This window comes from Mobula hypostoma, chromosome 3 (assembly GCF_963921235.1).
Source record: "Mobula hypostoma chromosome 3, sMobHyp1.1, whole genome shotgun sequence".
Classification (NCBI taxonomy): domain Eukaryota; kingdom Metazoa; phylum Chordata; class Chondrichthyes; order Myliobatiformes; family Myliobatidae; genus Mobula; species Mobula hypostoma.
In genome coordinates this window covers 224,200,792-224,224,580 of record NC_086099.1, presented here as the reverse complement: position 1 = coordinate 224,224,580, position 23,789 = coordinate 224,200,792, and the positions used below count along the sequence as shown (strand labels likewise).

Here is a 23,789-nt window from a genome sequence, read left to right as displayed (position 1 = left end):
TACGTAAGTGTACCGCTAAAAAAAAGCATTCCTCCAGGCAAAGGTGCAAAGCCCAGTACATGCAGCCACATATAGCACATAGTCACAAAATAACATTAGCACAAGTCTGCTAAAGTTCAAAGTAAAATTTATTATCAGAGTACATACATGTCACCATACACAACCCTGAGATTCCTTTTCTGCGGGCATACTTAGCAAATCTGTAGAACAGTAACTGTAAACATCAGGAACTGTTAACTAAATGAACTGTACAAATGCAGATATAAATAAATAGCATGAAATAACAATATAACAGAGTCCTTATGAGTTTAGCTATCCCCTTTGATTCAAGAGTCTGATGGTTGAGGGGTAGTAACTGTTCTTGAACCTGGCGGTGCGAGCCCTGAGGTATCTGTACCTTCTACCTGATGACAGCAGTGAGAAAAAAGCATAGCCAGAGTGTAGTAGTAGTAGTAGTAGTCATACTTTATTGATCCCGGGAGAAATTGGTTTTCATTACAGTTGCGCCATAAATAATTAAATAGTAATATGTAACTTATGCCAGGAAATAAGTCCAACACCAGCCTATTGGCTCAGGGTGTCTGACCCTCCAAGGGAGGAGATGTAAAGTTTGATGGCCACAGGCAGGAATGACTTCCTATGATGCTCTGTGTTGCATCTCGGTGGAATGAGTCTCTGGCTGAATGTACTCCTGTGCCCACCCAGTACATTATGTAGTGGATGAGAGACATTGTCCAAAATGGCGTGCAACTTGGACAGCATCCTCTTTTCAGACACCACCGTGAGAGAGTCCAGTTCCATCCCCACAACATCACTGGCCTTACGAATGAGTTTGTTGATTCTTTTGGTGTCTGCCATCCTCAGCCTGCTGCCCCAGCACACAACAGCAAACATGATAGCACTGGCCATCACAGACTCGTAGAACATCCTCAGCATCGTCCGGCAGATGTTAAAGGACCTCAGTCTCCTCAGGAAATAGAGACGGCTCTGACCCTGTTGCACTGTTGTAACTATATGTCATAATTATGTGGTTTTTGTTAGTTTTTAAGTTGGTTTGTCATGTGTTTTCGTGATATCATTCTGGAAAAACATTGTATCATTTCTTAATGCATGCATTACTAAATGACAATAAAAGAGGACTGGGTATCCTCATAATCTAATCTAATCTAATGGCTGCGAGTCATGGACCATCACAAATGCAATGCAAAAAAGAATCAATGCAGCAAAGATGTGGTTCCTCAGAAGAATGCTATGCATATCGTATACATGATAACCAACAAAGAAGTTCCACAGAGAACGAAAACAAAACATACATTACTTAAAAAATCAGAAAACAGCAATCAAAATTCTCTGGACACATCATGTGAAGAGAGGCATTAGAACATTTAGTTACAACTGGAAAGCTGGAAGGAAAAAGAAGCAGAGGCAGACAGAGAATGAAAATGATAAATGGAATAACATCATGGTTAGAAACAGGGGAGTTAACAACTACAATTCGGAGGATCAGGGACTGTGATGGATGGAGAGACTTGATCGCCCACGCCGAACGGCAAGGCACCCGAATGAATGGATCTAGCAGAGAGAGAAAAAAAATAATAATAATAAATAAACAAGTAAATCAATTATGTATATTGAATAGATTATTTTAAAAAGTGCAAAAACAGAAATACTGTATATTAAAAAAGTGAGGTAGTGTCCAAGGCTTCAAAGTCCATTCAGGGATCGGATGGCAGAGGGGAAGAAGCCTGTTCCTGAATCGCTGAGTGTGATTCTTTCACATGAATTCTTTCCACACATGCCTCTCCAGCTCTACATCAGGATTTCTCTGTACGACCAGCAATATCAGAATAGTCACAATTCCATAAAACCTTGGGAAACCAGGGTTAATCTGTTCATTTCTCCCTCACCCTTCCCCTATTCCCTCTGACTAGCTCCACCACTTGCTCCAATATTGTCTGAGGTGTAAGTGTCACTTTGGCCACTCCTGGAACGCCTGAGTTGAACTGGTCAGACAGCTGGTAGCTGAGCCAGATATAGCAGATTACCAACTCGACCTGCATGCTAAGGATTGTCCTTGTCCATTATTTTAACTGCTGTACCCGACTTCACCGCCCTCAGTCTGCTGTGATCCTGCACTGGCAGCAGCTATCCCATTGTTTTTTAAATCTTTCACTGTCCTCTTCAAGTTTGTTTGGATCTTTTTTTTAAATTTTCATTCTCTGCTCATGTTGTGATTAGTTAAAGTGGTGCTCTGATCTGTGTGTCATCCGCATCAGAATCACGTTTCATATCACTGGCATAGGTCCTGAAATACGTCGTTTTGCGGCAGCACTACATTACAATACAAAATATTTATTAAAAAGCTATAAATTACAATAAGAAATATAACATTTAAAAAATTGAGTTACAGAGAAGTACAGCACAGAAACAGGCCCTTTGGCCCATCTAGTCATAGTCATACTCTATTGATCCCGGGGTAAATTGGTTTTTGTTACAGTTGCACCAGAAATAATAAATAGTAATAAAACCATAAATAGTTAAATAGTAATATGTAAATTGTGCCAGGAAATAAGTCCAGAACCAGCCTATTGGCTCAGGGTGTCTGACCCTCCAAGGGAGGAGTTGTAAAGTTTGATGGCCACAGGCAGGAATGACTTCCTATGACGCTCTGTGCTGCATCTCGGTGGAATGAGTCTCTGGCTGAATGTACTCCTGTGCCCACCCAGTACATTATGTAGTGGATGGGAGACATTGTCCAAGATGGCATGCAACTTGGACAGCATCCTCTTTTCAGACACCACTGTCAGAGAGTCCAGTTCCATCCCCACAACATCACTGGCCTTACAAATGAGTTTGTTGATTCTGTTGGTGTCTGCTACCCTCAGCCTGCTGCCTCAGCACACAACAGCAAACATGATCGCACTGACCACCACAGACTCGTAGAACATCCTCAGCATCGTCCGGCAGATGTTAAAGGACTTCAGTCTCCTCAGGAAACAGAGACGGCTCTGACCCTTCTTGTAGAAAGTCTAGTCCAGACAAAATCCATTTATTCCCATCAACCTGCACCAGGACCATAACCTCCATATCCCTACTATCCAAATGAATAGTTGTCACAAACTGTGGTCTTCCTTGTTTACAGTGCCTTGTCATGCCCTTCGTTGAAGAATCTCCTTCCTGGCCATGGGATCTCACTGTAGGTCAGTCTGGCATGCCAGGACAGGCACGTCCCTATCTCACTGGTGTATGGGGCCCACTGGCTACTCTTACCCGATCTAGCCCACCTGTCGAAACGGTGTACCAGGGTGTGGCCTGTTGAAACGGTGTACCAGGGTGTGGCCACTGTCACAGGCAAACGGGTACCTGGAACCACAAGTGAGAGCCGAATGTCAGGTGGGGACCAAAGCTGAGTGGGTTGCCCCAGAATGGACACGGCAAGCCCCTTCACCAAAGTCACTACCCCTCCCTGGACACCCCATACACTGGTGGAGCAAAGACCCGGTAAACATTGATTTTATTTTGCAAGTCATGCTCTTCCTAGGATATGTTTTCTGTTTGGTATCGGTTTATTGTTATTCCTCCTTGGTATAGACTGAAATAATTCATTTGTAAGGCCAGTGATGTGGGGATGGAACTGAACTCTCTGACGGTGGTGTCTGAACAGAGGGTGCTGTCCAAGTTGCATGCCATCTTGGACAATGTCTCCCATCCACTACATAATGTACTGGTTGGGCACAGGAGTACATTCAGCCAGAGACTCATTCCACTGAGATGCAACACTGAACGTCATAGGAAGTCATTCCTGCCTGTGGCCATCAAACTTTACAACTCCTCCCTTGGAGGGTCAGACACCCTGAGCCAATAGGCTGGTCCTGGACTTATTTCATAATTTACTGGCATAATTTACATATTACTATTTAACTATTTATGGTTTTATTACTATTTATTATTTATGGAGCAACTGTAACGAAAACCAATTTCCCCCGGGATCAATAAAGTATGACTATGACTATGAAAATGGAAGTCTGTAAGACAAAATGGTGTTAACTTGGACAGGGATTGATTTGGAAAGTACAAGAGAGCCAGTGCACAGCAATGTTTTAAGAATGTTAAGGGAGTACCAGTCTACAGCCGTAACAGTGGAAGATAGTGAAAAATGTTTTTCAGGGGAAGACAAGGTCAGTGTGCAGAGGAAGGGCCAAATGCATGAAAAAGTATCACTGTAAGGGGTTTTGAAGGGTATAAAAGAGCAAGAGGGGAGAGGTTTGTCCTTGGCTAGGTCACAGCTGGTGACTGGGAACAACAAGGCGAGAGAGTAGAGTATGTCAAGTCGGGGTTAGATTGAGAAAGACTGAGGAGAGGCTGGGTGGAAGCATTCCGCAGATCTGCTCACTTAGAGGATGATAAATATTATTTTGATTTCTGTATGGCTACTACTTACTGTTACAGAGATTTGTTTTTCCTTTTGTATCACATTTGTGCTAGTTCTAATCGTGTATTCTTGTGGCCTTGAACATGTGCGTCGCCTCCTTTTGTTTGTGAACACACACTGTATGTGAACACTCAGCTGATCCAGGAAAAGAACAGATAACGAATTATTAAATAATTTTCGTTTACAACTTGGCACTGCGACCAGGGCCAGCATAATCGGCGCCGTGCTTTGCAAACAACAGGACAAATCTGAGGGTGAGACTGAGATTAAGGCACCGGAGTGGATGGACATCACCCATAGTTTTGGTGCTGTGGCCTGCATGTTGCCCTCCCTCATGTTGGAGAGCTGAAATGGAGGACAGTGGATGTGACGTTCTGGGCATGGTAGCCACTCTGCTAAATAAGGTAGGGTTTCCCAAATGGGAAGCGACGAAGGGAATGTGGCCTGTTGGATTTTGTTATACCCTACACTTTGAAAACTGTATTTGACATGTATAGAGTGGCAGAGCAAATGTTGCCTGCTGCTAATGGCAAAACTGGAATCATAGATCAGCTAAATGTTACTTTAGTTGAAGTCGAGATCCGGCAAACCACCCTAGCGTGTAAGTTGCTTTAGAGAACGGCAGGAGCACTGGGCAAAGCCCAGCGATCAGCAGCCGGGGCCCATCAACATGAGCGCATTAATGGCTAAGGGGAGGAACCCTGATATCTGTGATGGCGCTCATACCCGGTGTGGTGACGGCCCCGAAACCTGAGCAGAGCGTTATATGTGAGGACCCGGCGGTACAGTGGGGAGTTATTAGACTACAAGGACGCCATGGGCTGTTCGGACAAAACGGGAGGAAGGAATGACTAGGACATGGGAGACTGAAGTCTCCGAGATTTGTATGTGCAGAAGAGCGGAGAATGCCTTGCTGTACGGTTGGCTCGGGCGCCGGCATGGTGCATGGAGGAGGCGAATGATTTGCTCCCGTTCTCAACACAAAGTGGTATTAATAACCAGACATGACAATAGCGGCCCCGCAGATTTATTATCGCGGGTCCGACGCGCGGTTTTCAGACCCGTCGTGAATCAGGGGACCGCTCCATCCGCCGAAAGCGGGCCGAACATTATAATTTGGATACCCCATTCCCGTTCCGACATGTCGGTCCATGACCTCCCCTTGAGCCAAGATGAGCTCAGAGTGGAGGGGCAACATCTTATTTTCCGTCCGAGTAGCCTCCAACCTGATGGCATGAACATCGACTTCTCCTTCCAGTTAAAAAAAATCTCCTCTCTTCTTCTCTTCCTCACCCCGGCCTCTTCCCCCTTCTCACCTCCTCCTGGATCCCTCCCCCGCCATTCCCTCTCTCCTAAGGTCCACTCTCCTCTCCTTTCAGATTCCTTCCTGTCCACCCCTTTACCTTTCCTCCCAACCTTTTTATTCTGACACCTTCCCCCTTCCTTTCCAGTCCTGAAAAAGGGTCTCGGTTCAAAACGACGACTGTATATTCATTTCCAGAGACGCTGACTGATTTGCGCTGTTCCTCCAGCATTCTGCGTGCGCTGCTCTGGATTTCCAGCATTTGCTGACTCTCTCGTGATTAAGGATTTATCCTTCTGCGGTTGACTGGGGACCTCTGCAGGATTGCCCGTGGCATTGTAGACGAAGGGATTGCGATGCTTCCTGCTGTACAGTACAGTAGTTACAGCTACAGTTTACCGCCGATTGGGGTGGGATGGCCCGGATGGGGAGAGATTGAATCAGGAGCATGTGAACAGGGTGTCTCAATATGCGCACTCATATTTAAAGGGAAATCCGGTGTGCAAATTGGACACAATGGAGGTTGACGAGGGGAAAATGTTTTTAAATCAAAGGAGGGGGCGGGAAGTATTAAAATAACGCGGTCTGCAGCTCCATCCAACTCGCAGAAAAAAAGTTCCAAGCCCCGTTAAAGGCAGGGGTGGGTAAGGCGAAGATTGATGATATGCCCACGGGGGACATGTATACCTTGTGAAAATATCATTGTAATAACCCAAAACGGTGTGCCTCCCCAGGGGCTGAGGTGCAGATAGGGATAGAGGGGATAGAGGGGCGAGAGAGCGAGTGATGGGACATCAGGGGCACAGGGGTTCGGAGTGGCCCGATCCTCCGCCCAACCTCTCATATAGGGGTGGGCCCAGGGTCCCCACGCGGTCAGTAACAGAAGCATAGAAAAACTACAGCGCCATACAGGCCCTTCGGCCCATAATGCTGTGCCGAATGTAGCCTTTCAGCTAAGGGGGACGTGGTTGGGATGTGGGGACAGACAAAGCTTTACTGGATACGGGGGAGGGACATTCGGTTATAAACAGAAACCCTGGCAATCATCTGGTGTGAGTCGAGGGTTTAGGAGGGATATAATAAAAGCTCGGGAAACAGCGGTTCGATTGGCTATTGAGGAGGGGCCGTCGGTGGAGCCCGAGAACTGATCGCAAACGAGAAAATCTGCGGATGCTGGAAATCCAAGCAACACACACAACATGCCGGAGGAACTCAGCAGACCAGGCAGCATCTATGGAAAAGAATACAGGCGCTGTTTCGGACCGAGACCCTTCAGCCGAGTACTTATAGCCGCCTTACCTGAAAATGGTTTGCAGAGACAGATAGTGTAGACTAAATTGGGGAAGTTCACATTTGGCATCTTAAAAGCAACTGTTTTAGTAGACCTCTTACAATACCATTAACCATAAGACCATAAAATATGGGAGCAGAATCAGACTATTTGGCCCAGTACATCTGCTCTGCCAATCATCATTACCTTTCCATTTTCCTCTCAGCCATATCTCCTACCTTCTCCCCATATGAGGGTCGGCACAACATTGTGGGTGGGCTGAAGGGCCTGTACTGTGCTGTACTATTCTATGTTCTATATACTTTCATGCCCTGACCAATTAAAATCAGGAAATGCCAAGAACACTCAGCAAGTCAGGCAGCGTCCATGGTAGAGGAGCAGAGACAGAGCTTGAGGAAACGGGATTATTCATTAGGTGGGTGGGAGGGAGAAAAGGGGCTTGCTTTGTCAGCACCAGAATGTGTGGTCACACTTGTGGGCTGTCCTCTGTGCATCCTTGGATTGTGTTGGTTGTTAATGGACTGTATGTTCCCATGTACATGTGACAAATAAATCTGAATCTAGGTCGAGCTAACCTTGGCCTTTGTCCCTGGACTTAGAACTAAAGTGCCTATCATCCTCCACACTAAGTTTAGAGTCATAGAGAAGTACAGCACACAGTGGCCCTTTGGTCCATCTAGAGCTTTTAAACTGCCTACTCCCATCCACCAGCACCGGGACCATAGCTCTCCATATCCCTGCCATCCACATACCTATCCAAACTTCTTCTAAGGGTTGAAATCAAGCTCTCATGCACCACTTGTGCTGGCAGCTCATTCCACATTTTCACAATCCTCTGGGTGAGAAAGTTTCCTCTGATGTTCCCATTAAACTTCTCACCTTTCACCGTTAACCCATGACCTCTGGTTCTCATCCCAACCAATGTCAGTGGGAAAAGCCTGCTTGCATTTACCCCATCTATACCTGTCAAAATTTTGTATACCTGTCATATCACCTCTCAATATGCTATGTCCTAAAGAATACAATCCTAACCTCTTCAATCTTTCCTTATAACTCAGGTCCTCCAGACCAAGAAACATCCTTGTAAATTTTGTCTGTACTCTTTCAATCTTTACATTTTTCCTGTAGGTAGGTGACCAAAATGGCACACAATAGTCCAAATTAGGCCACACCAACGTCTTATACAACCTCAACATTACTTCCCATCTCCTGCACTCAGTACATTGATTTATGAATGCCAAAGTGCCAAAAGCTTTCTTTATGACCTTATCTACTTGTGACAGCACTTACAGACCTATATTCCCAGATCCTCCTTTGTTCTACCACACTCCTCAGTGCCCCACCATTCACTATGTAAGACCTACCCTGGATTGTCCTACAAAAGTGCAACACCTTACACTTCTCTGCATTAAATTCCATCTGCCGGTTTTCAACACATTTTTCAGCTGATCCAGATCCTACTGCAAGCTCTGATAGTCTTCCTCACTGTCCACTACCCCCAGTCTTGGTGTCATCTGCAAATTTGCTGATCCAGTTAAGCACATTATCATCCAGATCCTTGATGTGGATGACAAACAACAACAGACCCAGCACTGATCCCAGTGGCACTTCACTAGTCACAGGCCTCCAGTCAAAGAGGCAACCATCTACTCCCACTCTCTGGCTTTTCCTACAAAGCCAATGTCTAATTCAATTTACTACCTCATCTTCAATGCCAAGCGACCAAACCTTTCTGACCAACCTTCCATGCAGGATCTTGCCAAATGCTTTGTTAAGGTCCACGTAGACAACATGTACTGGCTTGCTTTCATCAGTTTTCCTGGTAACTTCCTGGAAAAGCTCTATTTAAGATTGGTTAGACACAACTTAACATGCACAAAGCCATGCTGACTATCCCTAATGAGTCTGTCTATCCAAACACCCATATATCTAGTCACTTAGAACTTTTCCAAAACTGATGTCAGATTCACTGGGTTATAATTTCCGGGTTTATTTTTTAAGAGCCTTTCTTAAACAATGGAACAACAGTAGCCATCCTCCAGTACCTCTCCTGTTGCTAAGGATGATTTAAATATATCTGTTAAGGCCCCTGCAATTTCTGCACTTAGAACAGTACGGCACAGTACAGGCCCTTCAGCCCACAATGTTGTGCCGACCCTCAAATCCAGCCTCCCATATAACCCCCCACCTTAAATTCCTCCATATACCTGTCTAGTAGTCTCTTAAACTTCCCTAGTGTATCTGCCTCCACCACTGACTCAGGCAGTGCATTCCATGCACCAACCACTCTCTGAGTAAAAAACCTTCCTCTAATATCCCCCTTGAACTTCCCACCCCTTACCTTAAAGCCATGTCCCCTTGTATTGAGCAGTGGTGCCCTGGGGAAAAGGCACTGGCTATCCCCTCTATCTATTCCTCAATATCTTGTATACCTCCATCATGTCTCCTCTCATCCTCCTTCTCTCCAAAGAGTAAAGCCCTAGCTCCCTTAATCTCTGATCATAATCTATATTCTCTAAACCAGGCAGCATCCTGGTAAATCTCCTCTGTACCCTTTCCAATGCTTCCACATCCTTCCTATAGTGAGGTGACCAGAACTGGACACAGTACTCCAAGTGTGGCCTAACCAAAGATTTATAGAGCTGCATCATTACCTTGTGACTCTTAAAATCTGTTCCTCAACTTATGAAAGCTAACACCCCATAAGCTTTCTTAACTACCCTATCTACCTGTGAGGCAACTTTCAGGGATCTGTGGACATGTACCCCCAGATCCCTCTGCTCCTCCACACTACCAAGTATCCTGCCATTTACTTTGTACTCTGCCTTGGAGTTTGTCCTTCCAAGGTGTACCACCTCACACTTCTCCGGGTTGAACTCCATCTGCCACTTCTGACCCCAATTATGCAACCTATCAATGTCTCACTGCAATCTTCGACAATCCTCTACACTATCTACAAAACCACCAACTTTTGTGTCGTCTGCAAACTTGCCAACCCACCCCTCTACCCCCACATCCAGGTCGTTAAAAAAAATCACGGAAAGTAGAGGTCCCAGAACAGATCCTTGTGGGACACCACTAGTCACAATCCTCCAATCTGAATGTACTCCCTCCACCACAACTCTCTGCCATCTGCAGGCAAGCCAATTCTGAATACACCTGGCCAAACTTCCCTGGATCCCATGCCTTCTGACTTTCTGAATAAAGCCTACCATGTGGAACCTTGTCAAATGCCTTACTAAAATCCATATAGATCACATCCACTACACTACCCTCATCTATATGCCTGGTCACCTCCTCAAAGAATTCTATCAGGCCTGTTAGACACAATCTGCCCTTCACAAAGCCACGCTGACTGTCCCTGATCAGACCATGATTCTCTAAATACTCATAGATCCTATCTCTAAGAATCTTTTCCAACAGCTTTCCCACCACAGACGTAAGGCTCACTGGTCTATAATTACCCAGACTATCCCTACTACCTTTTTTGAACAAGGGGACAACATTCGCCTTCCTCCAATCCTCCGGTACCATTCCCGTGGACAACAAGGACATAAAGATGCTAGCCAGAGGCTCAGCAATCTCTTCCCTCACCTCGTGGAGCAACCTGGGGAATATTCCTTCAGGCCCCGGGCACTTAACCATCCTAATGTATTTTAATAACTCCAACACCTCCTCTCCCTTAATATCAACATGCTCCAGAACATCAACCTGACTCATATTGTCCTCACCGTCATCAAGTTCCCTCTCATTGGTGAATACCGAAGAGAAGTATACATTGTGGACCTCACTCATTTCCACAGCCTCCAGGCACATCTTCCCATCTTTATCTCTAATTGGTCCTACCTTCACTCCTGTCATCCTTTTGTTCTTCACATAATTGAAGAATGCCTTGGGGTTTTCCTTTACCCTACTCACCAAGGCCTTCTCATGCCCCCTTCTTGCTCTCCTCAGCCCCTTCTTAAGCTCCTTTCTTGCTTCCCTATATTAGAAACATAGAAACATAGAAAGTAGGTGCAGGAGTAGGCCATTCGGCCCTTCGAGCCTGCACCGCCATTTATTATGATCATGGCTGATCATCCAACTCAGAACCCCGCCCCAGCCTTCCCTCCATACCCCCTGACCCCTGTAGCCACAAGGGCCATATCTAACTCCCTCTTAAACATAGCCAATGAACTGGCCTCAACAGTTTGCTGTGGCAGAGAATTCCACAGATTCACCACTCTCTGTGTGAAGAAGTTTTTCCTAATCTTGGTCCTAAAAGGCCTCCCCTCTATCCTCAAACTGTGACCCCTCGTTCTGGACTTCCCCAACATCGGGAACAATCTTCCTGCATCTAGCCTGTCCAATCCCTTTAGGATCTTATACGTTTCAATCAGATCCCCCCTCAATCTTCTAAATTCCAACGAGTACAAGCCCAGTTCATCCAGTCTTTCTTCATATGAAAGTCCTGCCATCCCAGGAATCAATCTGGTGAACCTTCTTTGTACTCCCTCTATGGCAAAGATGTCTTTCCTCAGATTAGGGGACCAAAACTGCACACAATACTCCAGGTGTGGTCTCACCAAGGCACTCCCTGCTCCTGTACTTGAATCCTCTCGCTATAAATGCCAGCATACCATTCGCCTTTTTCACCGCCTGCTGTACCTGCATGCCCACTTTCAATGACTGGTGTATAATGGTGTATATTCCTCAATAGACCCATCTGATCCTTGCTTCCTAAACCTCATGTATGCTGCCTTCCTCCACCCGACTAGATTCTCCACCTCACTTGTCACCCATGGTTCCTTCACCCTACCATTCTTTATCTTCCTCACCGGGACAAATTCATCCCTAACATCCTGAAAGAGATCTCTAAACATCGACCACATGTCCATAGTACATTTCCCTGCAAAAACATCATCCCAATTTACACCCGCAAGTTCTAGCCTTATAGCCTCATAATTTGCCCTTCCCCAATTAAAAATTTTCCTGTCCTCTCTGATTCTGTCCTTTTCCATGATAATGTTGAAGGCCAGGGAGTGGTGGTCACTGTCCCCCAGATGCTCACCCACTGAGAGATCTGTGACCTGACCTGGTTCATTACCTAATACAAGATCTAGTATGGCATTCCCCCTAGTCAGCCTGTCAACATACTGTGACAGGAATCCATGCTGGACACACTTAACAAACTCTGCCCCATCCAAACCCTTGGAACTAATCAGGTGACAATCAATATTAGGGAAGTTAAAGTCACCCATGATAACAACCTTGTTATTTTTGCACCTTTCCAAAGTCTGCCTCCCAATCTGCTACTCGGTATCTCTGCTGCTACCAGGGGGCCTATAGAATACTCCCAGTAGTGTAACTGCTCCCTTCCTGTTCCTGACTTCCACCCATACTGACTCAAAAGAGGATCCTGCTACATTACCCACCCTTTCTGTAGCTGTAATAGTATCCCTGACCAGTAATGCCACCCATCCTCCCCTCTCCCCACCCCTTTTAAAGCACTGAAATCCAGGAATATTGAGAATCCATTCCTGCCCTGGTGCCAGCCAAGTCTCTGTAATGGCCACTACATCATAATTCCATGTATGTATCCAAGCTCTCAGTTCATCACCTTTGTTCCTGATGCTTCTTGCATTGAGGTACACACATTTCAGCCCTTCTACCGTACTGTCTTTTACACCGTTTATTCTGCTTCTTTTTCCTCAAAGCCTTCTATATGTTGGATCTGGCTTTACTCCATGCACTTCTTTCACTGCTCTATCGCTCTGGGTCCCATCTCCCTCGTAAATTAGTTTAAACCCTCCCGAACCATGCTAGCAAACCTACCTGCAAGGATATTGCTCCCCCTCGAGTTCAGGTGCAACACATCCAATCTGTACAGGTTCCACCTTCCCCAGAAGAGATCCCAATGATCTAAAAATCTAAAACCCTGCTCCCTGCACCAACTCCTCAGCCACGCATTCAACTGCCATCTTCTCCAATTCTTACCATCACTGTCACGTAGCACTGGCAGCAATCCTGAGAACTCCACCCTTGAGGTCCTGTTCTTCAGCCTTCTGCCTTGTTCCTGAAACTCACACTTCAGGACCTCATCCCTCTTCCTGCCTATGTCGTTGGTCCCAACATGTATCATGACTTCTGGTTGCTTTCCCTCTCGTACCAGGATGTTGTGCACCCGGTGAGAGACATCCCGGACCCTGGCACCCGGGAGGCAACAAACCATGCGGGTGTCCTTTTCACGTCCACAAAATCTCCTGTCTGCTCCCCTGACTATAGAGTCTCCAATGCCGACAGCTCTCCTCTTCTCCGTCCCATCCTTCTGCACCACAGGGTCAGACTCAGTACCGGAGGCCCTGCCACCGTGGCTCACACCCGGTCGGTTGTCCCTGCCAACAGTATCCAGGACGGTAAACTTATTATTCAGGGGAATGGCTACAGGGGTGCTCTGCACTACCTATCTGCTCACCTTTGCTTTCCCCCCTCTGACTGTCACCCAACGACCTGCTTCCGACAGCCTAGGTGTGACTACCTCCCTGTAGCTCTCATCTGTGACTGCCTCATTCTCCCTTATGAGTCAAAGGTCATCCAGTTGCTGCTCCAGATCCCTTACACAGTCTTCCAGATCGCCCAGCCGTATGCACTTCTGGCAGATGTGACTCTGCGGGAGAGGGGAGTTCCCCCAAGACTGCCACATCTCACATGAGAGGCACTTTACCATCTCAGGAGGCATTTGCCTCTTCTTGTCAAAGCTTCTTGAGTCAAAGCCTCAAAGCTCCACTCCTTCACTGGCCCACTCACTCACTTGCCTCCCACAGGGTCCGAGGGAACACCTTGTCAGGCCCTGGGAATTTATCCACCCTAATTTGCCTCAAGACAGCAAATACCTCTTCCTATGTATGTAGGGTCCATGAAATCCATGCTGCTTTGCCTCACTTTTACAGACCCTGTGTCAGTCTTGTGAGTAAATACAGATGCAAAAAAGCCATTTAAAATCATCCCATCTCTCCCAGCTCCACACCAGAGGACTACTACTGTCCCTTGCAATCCTTTTGCTCTTAAGATATCTGTAGAATACCTTAGGATTCTCCTTCACCTTGTCCGTTAGAGCAAACTCATGCCTTCTTTAGCCCCCCTGATATCTTTCAGTTTTCTGTTGCACTTCTTATACATCTACTCCACAAGTACCTCCTTTTTTTTACCTTAACCAGAACTTCAATATCCCTTGAAAACCAAGGTTCCCCACACCTGTTATCTTTACCTTTAATTCTGACAGAAACATACAAGCTTTGTACTCTCAAAATTTCACTTCTGAAGGCCTCCCACTTACCAAGTACACATTTGCCAGATAACAGCCTGTTGTAATCCACACTTGCCATAACTTAGCAGCAACAGTTCAATGCAATACATGATATAAAAGAAAAAAATTGATAAATTACAGTATACATATAATGAATAAATAAAAATTGTGCAAAATCCCAGAAAATATATATATATTTATATTTAAAAAGTAAGGTAGTGTGACGGGTTCATTGTCCATTTAGGAATTGGATGGCAGAGGGGAAGAAGCTGTTCCTGAATCACTGAGTGTGTGCCTTCAGGCTTCTGTACCTCCTGATGGTAACATTGAGAAGACAGCATGCCCTGGGTGCTGGAGATCCTTAATAATGGACACTGTCTTTCTGAGACACCACTCCTTGAAGATGTCCTGGGTACTTTGTAGGCTAGTACCCAAGATGGAGCTGACTAGATTTACAACCTTCTGCAGCTTCTTTCGGTCCTGTGCAGTAGCCCCTCCATACCAGACAGTGATGCAGCCTGTCAGAATGCTCTCCACAGTACAACTATAGAAGTTTTTGAGTGTTTTTGTTGACATTCCAAATCTCTTCAAACTCCTAATGTAAGTATAGACGCTGTCTTACCTTCTTTGTAGCTTTATCCCATATCTTATATGGGCCCCATGTCTCAGAAAGCATGTGTTGTTATTGGAGAGAGTCCAGAGGAGGTTTATGAGGATGGTTCTGGGAATGAAAGGGTTAACATATGAGGAGCATTTGGCAGCTTTGGCCTGTATTCACTGGAATTTAGAGGAACGCGTGGTGGTGGTGGTGGGGGGGGGCATCTCATTGAAACCTACCGAATGTTGGATGGACTAGATAGGGTGGATGTGGAGAGTATGTTCCCAGAACTAAAACACAGCCTTAAAATTGAGGGGTGACCCTTTAGAAAAGATGTAAGGAGGAATCTTTTTAGCTGGAGAGTAGTAAATCTGTGGAATGCTCTGCCTCAGACTGCAGTGGAGGCCACAGTAGCGTGGTGATTTGCACAATGCTTTACCATACCAGTGACCCGGGTTCAATTCCCGCTGCTGTGTGGAAGGAGTTTGTAAGCTCTCTCAGTGACCGTGTGGGTTTCCTTCCAATTTACCAGTTGGTAGGTTAATTGGTCATTGTAAATTGTTCAATGATTAGGATACAGTTAAATTGGGAGGGTTGCTGGGTAGTGTGGCTCAAAGGGCTGGATGGGGCAATTCCATGCTGTAGCTCAATAAACAAATAAATAAATATCGGTGATAGGTGGAAGCCAGGATTGATATAGGGAAGAATTGTACGTGGGGATATAAAAACACAACACAGACCACAGAACAGTACAGGCCCTTCAGGCCACAACGTTGCTCTAACCTTCTAACCTACTTCCAGATCAATGTAACCCTTCCATCTCATAAAGCCCTCCACTTTTCAAAATGTTTCTAGTTTTCACAGAATGACGTTTATTTTTTATCCATCACATCCATAATCTCACCCCTCTTCTTCCTGGACATAGCAAGGAGAGAGTTTCCCTAGAACTTAGCTCTATAAGCCATAGAATGCAAGAACCCCCCAAAGGCAAAAAAACCCAGGAAATTTACCACCAGTACGTTTACATTGAAGCACTAAATGAAAAAGATCTAAAATATGAGAATAAGGTGATACCTTGATCAGCTAGTGCAGTGATTACTCAGAATATGCAGTAATGAACAAATTTTTTTTCAAGAATTGTTTTCAAATGTTTTTATTGTGAAGCAACATCAGCTTAACCACAACCGACAATATCCTAAAGTACAACGCTTCTCTTTTCTTTTCTTTCTTATAACATAGTGAAAGTCAAATGAATGTATGTATAGTAAACAAGCAAAAAGCAGAGGAAACCCTACCACCCCATCTCCTTTCCCCTTCCCAGCCCTCCCCTCCCCTCACCCCTCCTGTATGTGCTGTTTAGGTCCTACCGCCCCCCATATTTAGCTCAGCTGTCGGTCTCTTCTAAATACAACAGTAATGGTGGCCAGATTTTTTCAAATTCCTTGAGTCTGTCCTTGATAACGTATCTTATCCTCTCTGGATGCAGAGCATCCATTAATGCAGCCAGCCATTGTCTGAGTGATGGAGTTTCCTCCTTTTTCCAGAACATCAGTATGAGTTTCTTTTCATTAAGTATGCCATAGGGCAGGAGTTGTTGCTGGGTAGCCTGGAATTTATTTGACCTCGCAAAAGTTCCAAAAATTATTAAAATGGGGTCTGGTATTATCTGAACCTTTAGCACCTTCGATAGGACCTCAAATATTTGCTTCCAATACTCTTGTATCCTGGGACATAAAGCATAACTATGTAACAAATTTGCCTCCAAGGACTTGCATTTCTCACACATTGGGGACACCTCTGGGAATATCTTATGAATCCTTACTTTTAAGTAATGTAGTCTATGTAGGATTTTAAATTGTATTAATGCCTGGCATTGATGGAACAGGAATTAACATACTCCAAAGCCTCATTCCATACAACTTCCTCTATCTCTGTACCCAACTCCTTTTCCCACTCTTTTTTAATATCATCCATTGTTGTATGACACTTGTTTTGTATGGCATCATACAGATGTGTTCTGTCCCTAAACATGATCTTAAATGATTATCTAAAAGTATCAGGTTCTGCCGTCTCAAAACCAGAAAGATGTGATCTTATATAGTGTTTTAGCTGGAGATACCTGAAAAGATGACTCTTTTGCAATCTGAATTTGTCCTGGAGCTGCTGAAATGACGCAAAAATCCCTTGTATGTCTAAGTCTCCAATGCTGCATGTCCCTAATTCTCACCATGCATCAAAGGCCCCATCTATACATGAGGGGATAAAAGAGGGGTTTGCTGATATAGGTACAAGAAAAGATCATGTTCTGAGTTTCAAATGCTTCCCCATTTGTCTGCGCATCTGTATGGTGCTATGGATAATGGGATTGCCTCTATAACAGGCTTTATTTAACCGAATAGGGGACATGATTGCCCCTATGGAATATGGTAGGCAATCCTCACACTCCCTCTCCAACCATTCGGGAAGTACAACTGCATCATCTATCCAGTATGCTATATGGCTAACGTTAGCCGCCCAGTAATAAAAAATAAAGTTGGGTAGTGCCAGCCCCCCACTAGTCTTATTCTTGCAGAGATGTTCTTTCCTAATTCAATGGGCTTTATAATTCCATATAAAAGGTAAAAAAAGGTTTTGTTAAGATAAAGGGGCAGGTTCTGAAATAGATAGAGCAGTTGGGGAAGAAAGATCATCTTGACTGCATTTACTCTACCCACTAAAGAAATTGGGAGTGTCTTCTAAAATTCTATTTTCTTTTTAATCTTTTCAATTAGAGGGATAAAATTTGCTTCAAATAGAGAACTATACTTGCAACACACATTAAAGTTGCTGGTGAACGCAGCAGGCCAGGCAGCATCTCTACGAAGAGGTACAGTCGACACTTCAGGCCGAGACCCTTAGTCCTGACGAAGGATCTCGGCCTGAAACGTCGACTGTACCTCTTCGTAGAGATGCTGCCTGGCCTGCTGCGTTCACCAGCAACTTTGATGTGTGTTGCTTGAATTTCCAGCATCTGCAGAATTCCTGTTGTTACAGAACTATACTTTTTGGTTATTACAATTCCAAGGTAAGTAAACTTCTCAAGGGTTATTTTGAATGGAAATTGTTTAAGACCCTCCTGTTCTACTTGGACTGGGAATAATTCACTTTTCCCCCAATTAATCTTATACCCCAGAAAGAGCCAAATAAATTGACTATTTCCAGCAAAACTGGAATAGTAATATATGGTTTCGTTACAAACAAAGCATAAAGGGAAATTTTGTTGATAGTATATTCTGTATTGTACCTATAAATTTCGGGGTGAGAACATATAGTCTCCGCCAGTTGTTCCAGGGCCAACGCAAACAATAAAGGACTTAATGCACAGCTGTCTTGTGCCCCTGTGCAAACTGAATGGTTCCGAGAGGGTCTGATTAGTTAGTATTTTAGCACTAGGGTTACTGTACAGTAGCTTAATCCAAGTTATTAATTTGTCTCCCATTCCAATTTTTTTCAAAACCTCAGAGGTATAGTAACAAACAAATTCTATTCAAAACTGGCAATTATTCTCAGTTGATTTAATGTATCACGGTGATCGTCTTTCTTGCTGTGTGTAAAAATCATTGATTCCTCACTAACAACCAGTAGTAATATACCACCAAATCAGAAATTCTAGTACAATAACTAAATGGAATAAAAATAAAAATTAAATGAAATAACAAAACAGAATAGAAGTTGAATTTTAATAGATACATTTCTGAAGTGGTACAACATGAATGGACAAGGACACTTAAGGATAAGGGCTCAAATCTAACACACATTTCTTTATACAGCTAAATGCTTTTGGCCCATTTAAACAGAAACATGCACTATATGCAAACAAGATGATTAATCTGAAATAAAAACAGCAGGTGCTGGAAATACTCAGTAGGTCTGATCCCATCAGTGGAACAGGGCTGAAGTTTCAGGTCAAAGACGCTTCGTCAGAAACATCAGCTCTGCTTCACTCAGATGGGCCCCAGACCTGCAGAGTATTTACAACTCTTCTGTTTTTATTTCAGATTTCCAGCATCCATATTTTTTATTTTCACTTACAACATGATAGATCTAATGGGAATGAACCTCCCCATTAACTTCAAGATTCTAATTCAGATGGTTCACCACTACAGTGGGTTTTATTCTACAGCTAATATAAAATTACAAATTGCTGGAAAATCACAGAAGGTCACATAGCATCTAACATTTCAGATCAAAGCCCTGGAAAAGTTGGGGGATACAGTTCAGCAAGTGAGATGCAGGGAGGGGGTAACAGGTAAAGTCACAATGACAACATTTGAAACGACAGCTGTTTCTCTTGCCATGTTTTTCCTCCTGAACATTTCCAGCATTTTCATATTCCCAGCGTCAGCTTACTTTGACATCCAAGGTAGAGGATTAAGTACTTCCCCGCTGGTGCTTGACATTCAAGTGGCAGAACATCATCCTTGCTTCAGGTCTTCTTTTAAACCATGGGATGATTTGGGTGCCTATGTCACCTTTAACCGACTTTCAAAGAAAGAGCAGTGGCCTTATTTAGAAACATAGAAAACCTACAGCACAATACAGGCCCTTCAGCCCAGAAAGTTGTGCCGAACATGTCCCTACCTTAGAAATTACCAGGCTTACCCACAGCCCTCTATTTTTCTAAGCTCCATGTACCTATCCAAAAGTCTCTTAAAAGACTCTATCGTATCCGCCTCCACCACCATTGCTGACAGCCCATTCCACGCAGTCACCACTGAGTAAGAATCCTACCCCTGACAGTTCCTCTGTACCTACCCCCCAGCACCATAAACCTGTGTCCTCTTGTGGCAACCATTTCAGCCCTGGGAAAAAGCCTCTGACTATCCACACGATAAATACCTCTCAACATCTTATACACCTGTACTAGGTCACCTCTCATCCTCCGTCGCTCCAAGGAGAAAATGCCGAGTTCACTCAACCTGTTGTCATAAGGCATGCTCCCCAATCCAGGCAACATCCTTGTAAATCTCCTCTGCACCCTTTCTATGGTTTCCATATCCTTCCTGTAGTGAGGCAACCAGAACTGAGCACAATACTCCAAGTGGGGTCTGAGCAGGGTCCTATATAGCTGCAACATTACCTCTCGGCTCCTAAATTCAATTCCACGATTGATGAAGGCCAATACACCGTATGCCTTCTTAACCACAGAGTCAACCTGTGCAGCTGCTTTGAGCGTCCTATGGACTTGGACCCTAAGATCCCTCTGATCCTCCACACTGCCAAGAGTCTTACCATTAATACTATATTCTGCCAATCATATTTGACCTACCAAAATGAACCACTTCACACTTATCTGGGTTGAACTCCATCTGCCACTTCTCAGCCCAGTTTTGCATCCGATCAATGTCCCACTGTAACCTCTGACAGCCCTCCACACTATCCACAACACCCCCAACCTTTCTGTCATCAGCAAATTTACTAACCCATCCCTCCACTTCCTCATCCAGGTCATTTATAAAAATCACAAAGAGTAAGGGTCCTAGGATAGACCCTGAGGCACACCACTGGTCACTGGCCACTGGCCTCCATGCAGAAAATGACCCGTCTACAACCACTCTTTGCCTTCTGTGGGCAAGCCAGTTCTAGATCCACAATTTCTGGGCAATTGTAACCCAGCTCACATGCCCTTCTGAGTAGATGCAAGAGCAGGCATTTAACCTGCAAATCTGACCCTTTGCATTCAACTGTTAAAGAGCAGTAAACCCCAATCCAGAGCCCTAGTGATGAAGAAATAATAGCTCTTTATGTCAGAATATCAGAACTTTTGTCTCAGTCGGGTTGTCTGGCTAATTTTTTTTTAATGGATGAATAGTCAACAGTTAAATATCCTGCCAGGATCCCACAACTGATTACAGAATTTCTATATTCCTTCTGGGCCTCACTACTTTCTCTGAAACTGTGAATGTATTTAAAACGTTGTGTCCAGAACTTCCAACTGAGTAAATTCCCGGTTGGATTGGGGTCTCCGAAATGCCAGTTGCTACCTCCTTCTCTAATCTGCATGAACCCGCTGCAAGGCAGAGCACTGTGTTGTCACTGGAGGCCAACCTCTGTTCCAAACATTCCACACTACTACCACTACCACTAGGAAATACTGACATATTCCACTCTCAGCAGATGCAATGACTCTTTCCCTAAATAATTACAACTCAATACCTCTTGACATGAACAAGGATCAACCGTAGCACTAGCTACTTAAAGCATTTGTCAGCAACAAGGCCAACTCTCACCAGAACATAAAATACACCCGGCAGAAATGCACGGTTAATCAATACAGAGGCTCTTCTCATTATTCTCCTCAAAATACCTGAGGCCCTCCGTTGGTCGCAGTCGACCATGGACGTTGCATCCCACCTGTGCAAGCCAGGGAGGCAAATAGCAAGCTGCTACTTAACATCCAGCTGATTCCCCTAACTGGGTGAAGAACAAACAGGTTGTCAGCAACAGTTTAGCAGCTTCAGTTGTAAATAGTTGTGCAGCAAATCGATAAACAGATTAGGGGCACCAGTAAGCTTCTTCTCCGAGCTGGTGAATCACTGTGGACGTTTGAGATTTTTTTTTTACACTTTTAGTATCTCAAAATGCACAGATTGTCCAGATGTTCTGCAAAATATTGACCCGGAGGTGTCGAGCAGGGGTTCCCAACCTTTTATGATGCCAGGGACCAATTTCATTGAGCAAGGGGTCCATGGATCCCAGGTTGGGAACCCCTGGACTGTACAGGAATGTTGGAAACACAAATGTAATCACTTCCACATCTATCCAAAATGACAGAAACAAGCATATTTCTTACTCAATCAGCTCTTGAGTGGAAATTCACTGCAAAGAGGTCTGTTTAAAAACATGCTACACTTCCCCAATCTTACAAAACAAGTCAGTGCTCTTGTTTGGACTTCAACATGATGCCTACTCCTGTAGTAGGCACTTCACATCTTTGAGCCAAACCCACTACTTAATGGCCCATCTAGATGGGGAGTGAAAAACAAGATACTTCCTTTAGCGTCGTGCATTACGTGCAGGCTAAGCTGGGGAAGGCATTAAATAAATTAGTTCAACTTTACGAACTCCTTTAAAAGGTGTCAATGTAATTACTCTTTTTATACCTTTAAGCAGACATTTGTGAATATATAAGTATTCATGTAAGTGGCATCGTCTCAAACGCATTTAATACAAGCTGTTCCAGTTGTTAAAAATGAAGATGGGTTTGCTTCAGTACAATTGCAACATGTCGAGTGAGAAATCATTGTATAGCTCGACTGTGGTTACGATATCTGTCCTCACTGCCTTTAAACGTATCTCGTTCAGCTCTGCGTCGACCCTACTGAGCTTCTGTTGATCAATACTGTAGTCAATAAGGTCATATGTAGACGGTGGCCAAGGAAGTCCTTCTTCGTAGCAGTCGACCGGAATAGGGTGCACGACAATTTTAAGAGATGGCAACTGCACGGCAGTGTGAAGCAACGTCTTGAGACCCTGACTGGAGATCGGGTTGCAAAAACAACTCAGGTACTGAAGCTGAGAGCAGTGCTTGAGGGCGGGCAGGAAAGAGGTGAGCTGCTGGTCCATCACCCTGCACTCCATGATATCCAGGTACACCAATGAGTTAGAGGCCTGCTGCAAAATCTGGCAAAAGGGGCCCAGGAGGACATCAGACAAGTTGTTGCCACTCAAATCCAACTTTCTCAGGAAAGGGGCATGATGGCTATTGGCCAGATAGGTTGCATCTGCTGGAAGGAGGAAGCAGTAGGGCAGCTCCAAGCTTTCCAATGGCTTCTGCAAAACACTATTTGCACCAAATCATTTCAATTTCACCAATACAATTAATATGAGACAATAATTCTGCACCACACGTGAAGCAAACAATCTACAAAATGTGGAACGAGCTGGAAGTAAATTTCAAACAAAAATGTTTTCGATAATGGGAGAAATCTTGGCCGAGAGGGCACAGCCTCAGAATAGAGGGACATACGTTTAGAACAGAGATGTGAAGGAATTTCTTTAGCCAGTGGGTCTGTGAAATTCATTGCCACATACAGATGTGGAAGCCAAGTTGTTGGTATATTTAAACCGGAAGTTGATGGGTTTTTGATTAGTAAGGGTGTCAAGGGTTACAGTGAGTAGGGAGGAGAATAGGGTTGAGAGGGATAATAAATCAGCCATGATGGAATGGCAGAGCAAACTCAATGGGCCAAATGGCCCAATTCTGCTCCTATGTCTGATGGTCTAAATCTTTTTGCTGTTTTGATCTTTCCCCTGTTCTTTGTACCTGCAAATTTTTCCTTCAAATACTGTTCCTTTTTCTAGGCTGTTACTGCATCTACTTCTCTGCCTTTTCAAGCAGAACATACAAGATGACAGTGTACAAAAATCCCTCCGAACTGGTTCCTTTGCCAAGTTACTGTCATGGGGAACAATAAATCCATCAGTGTATTATTTGCACACGAGCAACATCGGTCCCAATGAAGGGTCTGAGCCCAAAACAGTGACATCTCATCTTTATTAAAAACCAAGGTATTTTCATATCTGAAGAAGGATAAAGATAGAGTACACTCTAGGGTGGTAGGGTGGAGATCCATCTCTACCAAAGGAGGTGTAAGGCGCTCCTTCCCTCCACTAGCCTGCAGGTCACCCTTCTGCAAGGTCCAGCATCCGCCTAACGCTCTCCCCCACCTGACCAGGGTTGTATGGGAGCAGCCGGTGCATATCACAAATCCCGAGTACACTCTAACTCACCAACGTGTCAGTCAAGACTAAGGGCCTTATCACCAAGCCATTTAGTACACATAACATTACAGCATAGTATAGGACCTTCAGCCCACAATGTTGTGCTGGCCTTTACAC

General features: G+C 44.6%; 1 protein-coding gene across 4 annotated transcripts in view; it reads right to left on the bottom strand.

The window, feature by feature from the left end:
* Positions 1 to 201: 201 nt before the first annotated feature.
* Positions 202 to 23,789, bottom strand: part of LOC134344575 (leucine-rich repeat-containing protein 14-like) — a 61,932-nt gene continuing 38,344 nt past the window's right edge. For 2 of the 4 annotated variants that reach the window (XM_063044626.1, XM_063044627.1), the window contains exon 5: positions 17,885 to 22,731. In XM_063044626.1, coding sequence (XP_062900696.1) covers positions 22,158 to 22,731 — 574 coding nt within the window. In that variant the 3' untranslated portion in view covers positions 17,885 to 22,157. Of the gene's footprint in view, positions 1,573 to 14,933; positions 22,732 to 23,789 lie in introns of those variants that run through there. The other 2 variants (XR_010017466.1, XM_063044628.1) reach the window with 2 other exon arrangements.